General features: G+C 43.2%; 1 protein-coding gene across 6 annotated transcripts in view; it reads right to left on the bottom strand.

The window, feature by feature from the left end:
- Positions 1-204: 204 nt before the first annotated feature.
- Positions 205-12,617, bottom strand: part of PRIM2 (DNA primase subunit 2) — a 306,979-nt gene continuing 294,566 nt past the window's right edge. For all 6 annotated transcript variants that reach the window (XM_084623651.1, XM_084623647.1, XM_084623652.1 and 3 more), the window contains one exon: positions 205-466. In XM_084623651.1, coding sequence (XP_084479777.1) covers positions 442-466 — 25 coding nt within the window. In that variant the 3' untranslated portion in view covers positions 205-441. The remainder of the gene's footprint in view (positions 467-12,617) is intronic.

Below are 12,617 nucleotides of genomic sequence, written 5' to 3'. Positions count from 1 at the left end.
CATGCCCCAAGCAGTTAAAAATTGACTGCACTTTGAAACTGATGTGCTCTATCTACAAGGAAAAGTACTGGATATAATTACAATGTATGTATCTCTTCTTTCCTTTCATCAGCCAACTTAGAGCGTTACAGGCCCAAGCTATTCAGAAAGCCAGGTGCTTACTCTCTTACTGTGAGGGAAAATGTTGCTAAAATTATAGGGAAGTAACGAAGGGTAGAAAAATAAGCAACAAAGCTTCTCAGTCCTCAGTGAAATATGCATCCAGTCCCTCCAGTTCTGTATCTGCTTCTGTGTTTGAAGAAGTGGGAATGGAACATGAATTTGTTCTTTTCTGACTACTCAGTTTTTGCTGGGAGCTTTCTGGTTCACTTGGTTCTTTCTTCACTTCTCTACCACCACTTAGTAGCTTCTGACTCTCTGCAAAATATTGATTGGGATGATTCAAAGAAAACCCAATATCATCAACCTGTACACAGAAGGAAAGGAAAAGAAATTATTACATGGTATTTCAAAAGATGAATTTTAAACAGATGAACTCATTCAGTAGCATTAGCCATTTAAGTAGTTTAGCTTTTAAGAAAATGGGTGTAGGGGAAATCACTTTGCTGATACTTGTCTGATTCAATACTATCATGCCAAGGATCTAAGTGCAACACAAACCTCCTCCTATATTTTAGGAATAAAACATGATTGTTTTAATATTATTATTAAATATATTATTTTAACATTGTCTTTCTTGTAATGTTGCAGGAACTACATATAAATATCAATAAAACATGCAAAGTAACGTAAGTGTGGAAACTACACAGGTTGTTACAACTTCACCTGGTGAACCCATCCTACTCTTTACATCCATTTTTTTCTCAATTTTGGGGGTGGGCTCCAGACTAGTCTAGGGTGAATGGGCCAGAAGGGAACAGCAGTAAGGACAAAGTTTCATGAAACAAATCTGGATTGGCTGTCAATACAAATGTGAGACCATGGGTAAAACAGTAGATCCACCTCTGTCTGTACTCTCACAGCAGCCCTTTATTGATGTTGACCACTGACGTGATTTATATTCAACAAGGCAGCAGGCTGAGGCAGAAAGCCCATGGCCCAATCTTGTCTGTGCTCTACTGGCACGGGGCTAAGCTGCAAGGACATGTGTGATCCAGCTCCATGGAATCCCAATGGGCCCCTGTCCCACACCAAACAGCACGTGGGCTTCTGATTAGTTGGGAAGAATGAAGAGAAACTACTGTAATGTGCATTCTATTTTATTTTTAATTGCTTTTTAAAGTCAGGCATGTCTCTTCATTCAACTACTATAATGATGTATTTTGGTTTGTAATTGTTCCTATTAGTAAATTCTCTAGTCATTTACACAATCTGAAAAACAGTTAAACAGTTATCATTAACATTAAAACATTAAAAATAATCTTCCTCTATGGGCCTTTCACCATCTTAAAAGCAAGCTACTCAGGCGTATCCATTTCACAACATCACTTATAACCCCTATCCCTCTTTTCAGGTGCTTACAAGCTTCAAACATCTACCAAAAAGCCAGATAGTCTTTTAAAAGGAGCTCTTAGTCAAGTTTTCCCCAGCATTCACCTTTTCACCCCACCATCATTTTCCCACACGCCACAGAAAAACCAGGGAGAACAGTTAAAAAGGTCATCAACTTTGGGATCTGGTGAACCAAGGTAGGAGGGAAAATTCTAAAGCTAAGAGCCACCAACTGGGAATTCTTGGCTGCCAATATCCTCCCTTTTTGTACTAGGAAGAGGATGTTGAGGCAAATGCCACAATATCATATGAGAAAAAATTATTTAGGACTTTATAGGTCAAAATCAACACTTTACAGCTCATCTATAAGTCAACCCAAAACCAATGCAATCATGTAACACTGATGTAATTTGCTCTTTGCATGAAACATTGCGGAATAAGTGCAGTCACGTTCTGTACTAGTTCCGAGTTTTGAAAGGTTTTAAAATAGACTGTATTATAATAATCTAGCCTTGATGAGAGAAAAGAATGGATAACTGCAGTGAGGTCCTGCATAAGAAAGAAAAGGTCACAACCTCCTTGCTAAATATATGATGAAAAGCAGTATTAGCAAGTGCAACAGCCTCAGTATGTAGGAGCAATTGGGATTCCAATAGGACTGTCAGGTTGAAAATCTTAGGGTACGTCTTCACTGCCCGCCAGATCAGTGGGCAGCAATCGATCCAGCGGGGATTGATTTATCGTGTCTAGTCTAGACGCGATAAATCAACCCCCGAGCACTTTCCCATCAACTCCTGTACTCCAGCGCCATGAGAGGCACAGGCAGAGTCGATGGGGGAGAGGCACAGGCAGAGTCGATGGGGGAGAGGTAGCAGTTGACTCATCGCAGTGAAGACAGCACGGTAAGTCGATCTAAGTACGTCGACTTCAACTACGTAACTTAGATCAATCCACACACACCCCCGCCCCACTGTAGACCAGAGCTTAGGAACAAGTAGGGGACATACCCACCTCTCCCCTAATTTGGAGGTCTGATTAATCTCTGATATTTCTTCTGGCTATTTTCCCCATTCTCTGTATTACGTGGGTGACTCTTAGCCAGCCTACGCCAGAAGGGTCTGAAGAGAGAACTATGGAACTGAGTGTCTCATCATATTGAAGGCCACTCAACCCAAATCTCTTTACTAGCCTTCTTATTTTATCCATAGAATCTCAGTTTGTTTTTCTGGATAGTAACTCCTTTTTCTTCTTTTATAAAAAATTAGAACAATCTATGAAGCATCTGCTTGTATCAAAATGAAGCTGCAGGATGAGACTGAAATTTTCAAAGATGACTTTGGAATTTACTCACACAACTCCCATTAAATTCAACTGAAACTTGTAGTCAGCTTTTAAAATCTTAAAAGTAGTCTCCACAAACTTCTCCCCCATTTTAAAGTTGAAGGGTACTGCTGAGTCTTTCTAGAACTTCATCAGCTGAAGGAAATTCTGCACTTCTGCTCTATTACACTTTTACTGCTTCTTCTCAGTCTATTTCCCCAAAAATAAATTTCCACAAGGATTTTTCTGCATAATAATATACTGCTCTGATGGCACAAAAATTAATCTGAGAAATTAATGGCTTCTTTGATCCACAAATAAAAAAACAGGAGCACATATTTACATTTCCTTGCTTTGTGTGTTTAGTCAGACTGTGTTACTTTACGAAAAATATTTATTTTGTCAGTAATCTAGTCATTTGAAACTTTTAAAACTTGTACCAATAATTCTTCCTTAAAGGTTCTTTGCGTCTTCAGAAGTTAACCAACCAGTAATAGACTGAAATTGAATTTCTTCAGCAAGTTTATCAGTTTCATTTACAGATGCAATTAATTCAGCATATAAGGAAAAATAAAACTGTACATGATGTACTGTAAAGAAAAGATGAACTTATAATCTATACTGAGCCAGAGTGAAGGGCATTTTACTTTAAACAAATCTGTTTATTTCATCTAATAGATGATATCAAACATTTCCTTGAATTCAACATATTTTCCTCACATTGACCTTCACGCAAACATTGGTCTCATATTTCTACTGTAGCAAATGTGGTTTTGAAAGGAAGTGAGGCAACAGTGTTGCACCTCTATGATCTTTAGGTTTTAATCAAGTGGTTTCCAATGACAGCTGATAACCAGGCAGCTGGTATTACAAAAAAAGCCATATGGAACAATCATAGTGTTACAGCAAATGGTATCAATTAGCTGTGGTTCATTTTCAAAAAACTTTCACTGAAATGAGATTTGATCACAAAGGACAATGAAAAGCAAGCATACATTCTCCACCCTCCCTGCTTTAAATAAGCAAGAGGATAGTGACATTCATTTTCCAAATAAAGTAGTGAACCGAGGTGGTTAAATAAAATTAGAAATGTAGTAATATTAAAACATCAATATCTGGCAAGTTATAACAAAGATGACAGTTATCTCTATAATTATAATAAAATATATTTTTGCTTACATTTTTAACATCACGTACTGTAACTATACAGATCTAAAATGTTCTGTACTAGAAAGTTCACTAAACAGTTATACTCACAAAGATTTTATGGCATCAGGCAAGAATAGTAAATATTTACAAATACTCAAGAATAATGTTTTTCAAAAAAGACAGTAATTTAGAAATAAACTGCTGTAGTACCAATTGCTGGAGAAGCGTCACTCATGCAAATTAGGTAGGCATTAATTAATTTAATTTAATTCTTGTTCAAGATGTGTTAGCCACTTTATTATTTATCTACATGCTAAACTGAGCCCTTAAAATATGTTTATTTAGACTGCTCTTGAATTTTGGCATGCAATCTGATTTCAAAGCAACCATCATTTTTATACAACTTGCACTATGGCAGGCTGCCTATAATCTATCAATAATTAATAGTTGATTAATTCATTAATCAGTGTGGTTTTTCTTTAAAATTAGTACAGCTTGTCCACATGCAGCTCAGACCTCTAATTTCTTCGGTAAGGAAATATGCTTCTCCCAATATTTGAATTAAATATTATTTCTATGGTGATTGTGTAAAGGCATTTCTTTGCATTCTGCTACTTTGCTATGGTTTCTCATTTTCAGTCTTGTATATTTTGTATGACTGACTCACTTGCACTTCCTTTCATATAAATAAGGCCCTACCAAATTCACAGTTAATTTTGGTCAATTTCTCAGTCATGGGATTTTAAAAATCATAAATTTCATGGCTTCAGATGCTGGTCCTGGCTGTACTGGTGAGGGATGGGACTTCCTCTTCCCCTGCAGGGGCCACTCCCAGAGCAGACCCACCTTCAGTAACCTCCCCCGGCTGCAGGAACTTCTGCAGCTGTTGGATGGGAGCCCATTTCTGAAGGCGACACCACTGCCAGCAGCAGCACAGAAATAAGGATGTCATGGTATGGTTTTGCCACCTTTAGTTTTGCACTGCTGCGGACTCTGGCACTGCCTTCAGAGCTGGGCAGCCAGCCACTCTCCGCTGATCTCCAACAACCCAGCTCTGAAGGCAGCGCAGAAGTAAAGGTGGCAATACTGCGACCCCCCTGCCCCAAACCCTCTTTTGGGTTGAGACCCCTAGTTTGAGAAACACTGGTCTCCTCTGTGAAATCTGTACAGTATAGGGCAAAAGTATACAAAAGTCCAGATTTCACGGGGAAGACCAGATTTCATGGTCCGTAATACATTTTTCACAACCATGAATTTGATAGGGCCCTAAATATGAATCAAAAACCACTGCCAACAACAGTCTAAAATGGTAAGTCATAAACGAGAATATGAAATAATTTATTTCAAATTCAAGTAAAAATCCTAGTATCCAAATAATCTGCTCAAATTTAGCCAAGTTACAAGCCTCTGAAAAATTGACAACATTCTCAGTAGAGGCTTGTTAGAGTCTGGCAGCTAAATTCTCTGAAGATTATTTCTTCACTGGGCATGTTCCATCCCTAGGCTATAGGTGCTGAGTAGGACTTTTCCTACTCCTGGTTTGTTCTCCTGGTTGCTAGAGCCACTGTGGCACTGGCTACAGAAACTGAGAGCTAGGAGACTGTCTCATCTATGCTCTCAGTGTTCCCACTGTTGGTACTCCAGGCATTGTGGAGGTGTCAGGGTTCCCTCCTGACTCTGAACTTTAGGGTACAGATGTGGGGACCCACATGAAAGACCTCCAAAGCTTATTTCTACCAGCTTAGGTTAAAACTTCCCCAATGCACAAATTCTCCCTTGTACGTTGGATTAGGTAAACGCTACCACCACCAAGTAATTTAACAAGGAATCAGGGAAAGGACAACTTGGAGTCCTATTCCCCCAAAATATCCCCCCCAAGCCCTACACCCCACTTTCCTGGGGAGGCTTGAGAATAAACAAGCTGAGCCCAGACCAGCCTTGGTTTTTTTAGGATACTAAAAAAATCCAATCAGATTCTTTAAAAAAACAGAACTTTATTAGAAAGAAAAAAAGTAAAAGAAGCACCTCTGTGAAATTAGAATGGGAGATAATCTCACACGGCTATTAGATTCAACACACAGAGAATTTCCCTCTAGGCAAAACCTTAAAGTTACAAAAAGAAAAACTAGGAATACATCTTCCTCTCAGCACAGAGAAAATCACAAGTCAAAACAAAAGATAATCTAATGTATTTCTTTGCTAAATACTAAGGAGTTGGAGTGCTTGCTTTCTTGTTCTGTCTCTGGCAAAAGACACACGGAACAGACAAAGCCTTTTTCCCTCCCTAGATTTGAAAGTATCTTGTCCCCTTATTGGTCCTTTTGGTCAGGTGCCAGCCAGGTTACTTGAGCTTCTTAACCCCTTACTAGTAAGAGGTTTTTGTGCCTCTGGCCAGGAGGGATTTTATAGTACTGTATACAGACAGGTGGTTACCCTTCCCTTTATTTTTATGACAGGAGGAAAATGAGGAAGCAACCTGATTGGAACAGAGAGGGATGACTAATGAGAAAGGGGAGTATTTACAGGAGCTAGAGGGTGAGGAGGAGTAGAAGTGGGAGGAGGCAGTAGTGAGATGATGTGGGGAAGGGAAAGGAGAAGGGAAATGGAGGGGTTGTGGCTAAGAGCAAAGAGCTTTGGTGTAGGGATAGAGGGCATATAGCCACAGAAAGGGAGGGAGGCAGTGGCCAGGGGACAAGGTATTTGATAGGAATACTGATGAAGAATGGCAGGATGTAGGACCCCTACAGATGTCAGCCCTATTAATAAAAATTATGAACACCTTTTTTGGATGCAGATATCTGATTTTTGTACAGTTTTGCCTCTAATAACTAGAAGAGTTCACTTCTGCCTGGTATCCACCCATTACTTTTGGGGCTGATATTGAATAAGCCTAGTCCCATACCTTCTGAGCGGCAGCTGAGCGCTAATGATCTATTAACCCCCTTTTTATTGTCTTATGAGGCAGCTCAGTTCTCTTTGCTCCAGTCCTATTCAGCTCCTCTGTCACCCTTCCCTTAATAGGCTCGGTTCTCCTGTGCCTGATGTCTCAGACCAACGACAGCTTCCCTGTTGTCTGGGGGCATAAAACTTGACTCTTACTTACCTAAATAGTTCTTTCCCTTGTTTTAGGGCCTTTGGCAATACTTTTTCAGTCTGTTTGCAACATAGTAGAATTAAAAAGAAGAAGAAATTATAAGAAAATATAAATTCTCTCATTAGAGATAAATAATAAGCTGGACTTGTGCAAACAGTAAGGTGCAAAAGCATGGTCCTTAGGCTAGAACAAAGAGTACACAGCTTTGGAGAGGGAATATATATAATATATAAATTGGGGCTGTGAGACAACTATTGTGGGTTTACATCTTCAGACTCCTACCTTGTAAAGTAATATAGGAAAGAAATAGTAACTACAAACTATTTATCCAAGGAAGGGAATACAATCCCAAATAGATTTTAGATACATGCACTGGAGATTTAATAAGAAATAATGGCCTAGTGTTGCCAACTCTCATGATTTATCACAAGTGTTGCAATATTGGCTGGCTATCTTAAAGCTCCAGCTCCCAGATTCTGGTGATTACATGATAATTTCAGCTTTCATTTAAAAGATAAGTTTCTCACCCCCCAGGGTTGCTGAGAACTCAAAAACTAGAAGTCAAATAAAAAACCCCCACAATCAATTATTTTTTAAATATCTGATGATTTTAAGCAAATCTTATGAGTGGGGGGGGCACCCTGATTCATGGGTTTTTTTAATGTTTGGGATTGGAAATATGGAGTGCATTTGTGTAAATATCTTTATGGATGAGATCACAAATGAGGCATGTCAAAAGTAATTTGAATGGTGTAACTAAGGACTTCCTCAGGGACATAATGATATCACAAGAAACCTGACACCTGTAGGTCTATTTCTCTACTCTGACTCTTTGACAGTCTTCCCAGAAAGAGGAACAGGGAAAATGGGGGAGCTGAGGATTGGATGGACTCTAGTAACGTGAAACTTCATGTAAGTAATGCACACTTTATGTTTTGCTTTAGTCTGATTTTCTCTCACTATTCTTACTATTGTTTTTACTACAATCTTGGTGGTATTAATTTGAGAATTCTATGCAGACTATCCTGAAGAGGAGGATCAACTTTCAACATCTAATAAGAGGTTGATGGAAGGGAGGATGGAGCAGTTTAGGATTCTCAGCCAAAAGGACATAGACTAAGGAATCCTCTCTCAAGGGGTGTTCGTATCGTTTTCAGGAATACTATCCAATAAATACAGGAGAAACACCTACTTACTATGTTACAGCCCTGGCTGGATACTCACCAGGATGCTATGTTTGAATCCACCCACTGGATCTCCACATGTTCTTCAACTTACTTGCCAGAAGCTAGGCATTATCTCTGGGTGCCAACTCCCTGTTTAACATACCTTCCCAGGGCTGGCCTTAGGGAAAATGGCACCCTGGGTGAACTTGCATTTTGGTGCTCCTGGCCCCTGTGGGCATGGCGCTCCCCCTTTTCCCCTGGCTCCCCATGGGCTCCTCACCCCTAACACCTGCACTGTGCCCCCTTTGCCCCTATGCCTGCTCCCCCTCCACGCCACTAATCCCTATACCCCTTCACTCCCAACCTATGCCCCCTCATGCGTACTAACCCGTACACTGTGCCACCTTCACCCCAACCCCTGCATTCCCCTCCTGCGCCCCTAACTCCTGCCCCGTGCCCCCTTCACTCCTGCCCCCTGCACTCCTCTGCTGTGCCCCTAACGCCTGCACTGTGCCCCCTTCATCCCAATCCCTGCCCCTTCCTGCGGGGCTCTGGAGGCGATTTAAAGGGCCCAGAGCTCCGGCTGCTGCGGGGAGCCCCAGGCCCTTTAAATTGCCAGCCTGAGGAAGCCGATCCGGCACGGCATACTGGCCCATACCGGCTTAATTTCATCTCTGACAGCAGCACACACAGATTCCCCCTGTCCAGTCACCCCAGCTCAGTGGAGACTAGGTACATGGTGGGGAGCAAGGGGGAAGGAGGGCCATCCCTGCTCTGGAGGAGTCACCTGGCTCAGCTGGTTGTCCAACTGCCCCCCTGCAGCTCAGGTACCTGCTCCCCACTCCAGACCCTGCTGCTCTGCCTGCCACCTCCGTTGTGGCAGGTCAGGTGGGAATCAGGCAAACCCTCTGCAGGGGGCCTTCCTGGGCGACCACCCATACAGCTCATCTGGCCCTATACCTTCCTAAGGCTACCCCTTCCTGCTTCTCCACGTGGGCACCAATGATACTGCCAAGAATGACCTTGAGCGGATCACTGCAGACTACGTGGCTCTGGGAAGAAGGATAAAGGAGTTTGAGGCGCAAGTGGTGTTCTCGTCCATCCTCCCCGTGGAAGGAAAAGGCCGGGGTAGGGACCGTCGAATCGTGGAACTCAATGAATGGCTACGCAGGTGGTGTTGTAGAGAAGGCTTTGGATTCTTTGACCATGGGATGGTGTTCCATGAAGGAGGAGTGCTGGGCAGAGACGGGCTCCACCTAACAAAGAGAGGGAAGAGCATCTTTGCGAGCAGGCTGGCTAACCTAGTGAGGAGGGCTTTAAACTAGGTTCAAAGGAGACCAAACTAGGTTTGGAAGGAGACCAAACCCCTGAGGTAAGTGGGAAAGCGGGATACCGGGAGGAAGCACAGGCAGGAACGTCTGTGAGGGGAGGGCTCCTACCTCATACTGAGAATGAGGGGCGATCAGCAGGTTATCTCAAGTGCCTATATACAAATGCACAAAGCCTTGAAAACAAGCAGGGAGAACTGGAGGTCCTGGTGATGTCAAGGAATTATGACGTGATTGGAATAACAGAGACTTGGTGGGATAACTCACATGACTGGAGTACTGTCATGGATGGTTATAAACTGTTCAGGAAGGACAGGCAGGGCAGAAAAGGTCGGGGAGTAGCACTGTATGTAAGGAAGCAGCACGACTGCTCAGAGCTCTGGTATGAAACTGCAGAAAAACCTGAGTATCTCTGGATTAAGTTTAGAAGCGTGAGCAACAAGGGTGATGTAGTGGTGGGAGTCTGCTATAGACCACCGGACCAGGGGGATGAGGTGGATGAGGCTTTCTTCCGGCAACTCGTAGAAGATACTAGATCGCACGCCCTGGTTCTCATGGGCGACTTTAATCTTCCTGATATCTGCTGGGAGAGCACTACAGCGGTGCATAGACAATCCAGGAAGTTTTTGGAAAATGTAGGGGACAATTTCCTGGTGCAAGTGCTAGAGGAGCCAACTGGGGGGGAGCTTTTCTTGACCTGCTACTCACAAACTGGGAAGAATTAGTGGGGGAAGCAAAAGTGGATGGGAATCTGGGAGGCAGTGACCATGAGTTGGTTGAGTTCAGGATCCTGACACAGGGAAGAAAGGTAAGCAGCAGAATACGGACCCTGGACTTCAGGAAAGCAGACTTCGACTCCCTCAGGGAACTGATGGGTAGGATCCCCTGGGGGAACAACATGAAGGGGAAAGGAGTCCAGGAGAGCTGGCTGTATTTCAAGGAATCCCTATTGAGTTTACAGGGACAAACCATCCCGATGTGTCGAAAGAATAGTAAATATGGCAGGTGACCAGCTTGGCTTAACGGTGAAATCCTTGCGGATCTTAAACATAAAAAAGAAGCTTACAAGAAGTGGAAGACTGGACAAATGACCAGGGAAGAGTATAAAAATATTGCTCGGGCATGTAGGAATGAAATCAGGAGGGCCAAATCACACCTGGAGTTGCAGCTAGCAAGAGATGTTAAGAGTAAAAAGAAGGGTTTCTTCAGGTATTTTGGCAACAAGAAGAAAGCCAAGGAAAGTGTGGGCCCCTTACTGAATGAGGGAGTCAACCTAGTGACAGAGGATGTGGAAAAAGCTAATGTACTCAATGCTTTTTTTGCCTCTGTCTTCACGAACAAGGTCAGCTCCCAGACTGCTGCGCTGGGCATCACAGCATGGGGAGTACGTGGCCAGCCCTCTGTGGAGAAAGAGGTGGTTAGGTACTATTTAGAAAAGCTGGAAGTGCACAAGTCCATGGGGCCGGACGCATTGCATCCGAGAGTGCTAAAGGAATTGGCGGCTGTGATTGCAGAGCCATTGGCCATTATCTTTGAAAACTCGTGGCGAACGGGGGAAGTCCCGGATGGCTGGAAAAAGGCTAATGTAGTGCCAATCTTTAAAAAAGGGAAGAAGGAGGATCCTGGGAACTACAGGCCAGTCAGTCTCACCTCAGTCCCTGGAAAAATCATGGAGCAGGTCCTCAAGGAATCAATCCTGAAGCACTTACACGAGAGGAAAGTGATCAGGAACAGTCAGCATGGATTCACCAAGGGAAGGTCATGCCTGACTAATCTAATCGTCTTCTATGATGAGATTACTGGTTCTGTGGATGAAGGGAAAGCAGTGGATGTATTGTTTCTTGACTTTAGCAAAGCTTTTGACATGGTCTCCCATAGTATTCTTGTCAGCAAGTTAAAGAAGTATGGGCTGGATGAATGCACTATAAGGTGGATAGAAAGTTGGCTAGATTGTCGGGCTCAACGGGTAGTGATCAATGGCTCCATGTCTAGTTGGCAGCCGGTATCAAGTGGAGTGCCCCAAGGGTCGGTCCTGGGGCCGGTTTTGTTCAATATGTTCATAAATGATCTGGAGGATGGTGTGGATTGCACCCTCAGCAAGTTTGCAGATGATACTAAACTAGGAGGAGTGGTAGGTACGCTGGAGGGCAGGGATAGGATACAAAGGGACCTAGACAAATTGGAGGATTGGGCCAAAAGAAATTTGATGAGGTTCAACAAAGACAAGTGCAGAGTCCTGCACTTAGGACGGAAGAATCCCATGCACCACTACAGACTAGGGACCGAGTGGCTAGGCAGCAGTTCTGCAGAAAAGGACCTAGGGGTTACAGTGGACGAGAAGCTGGATATGAGTCAACAGTGTGCCCTTGTTGCCAAGAAGGCCAATGGCATTTTGGGATGTATAAGTAGGGGCATTGCCAGCAGATAGAGAGACGTGATCGTTCCCCTCTATTCGACATTGGTGAGGCCTCATCTGGAGTACTGTGTCCAGTTTTGGGCCCCGCATTACAAGAAGGATGTGGATAAATTGGAGAGAGTCCAGCGAAGGGCAACAAAAATGATTAGGGGTCTGGACCACATGACTTATGAGGAGAGGCTGAGGGAACTGGGATTGTTTAGTCTGCAGAAGAGAGGAATGAGGTGGGATTTGATAGCTGCTTTCAACTACCTGAGAGGTGGTTCCAAAGAGGATGGTTCTATTCTCAGTGGTAGAAGAGGACAGGACAAGGAGTAATGGTCTCAAGTTGCAGTGGGGGAGGTTTAGGTTGGCTATTAGGAAAAACTTTTTCACTAGGAGGGTGGTGAAATACTGGAATGCGTTACCTAGGGAGGTGGTAGAATCTCCTTCCTTAGAAGTTTTTAAGGTCAGGCTTGACAAAGCCCTGGCTGGGATGATTTAATTGGGGATTGATCCTGCTTTGAGCAGGGGGTTGGACTAGATGATCTCCTGAGGTCCCTTCCAACCCTGATATTCTATGATTCTAAGGTAAGGGCCTCTGCAGTCCAACTACCTAGGGCATGAAGCTAGTGCACACTCTTCAGAGTTCAAAGCGATGGACCATCTGGAAT

The sequence above is a fragment of the Lepidochelys olivacea genome (assembly GCF_965140295.1).
Source record: "Lepidochelys olivacea isolate rLepOli2 genome assembly, chromosome: 3".
Taxonomy (NCBI): Eukaryota; Metazoa; Chordata; order Testudines; family Cheloniidae; genus Lepidochelys; species Lepidochelys olivacea.
This window is presented reverse-complemented; position numbering and strand designations above follow the sequence as displayed.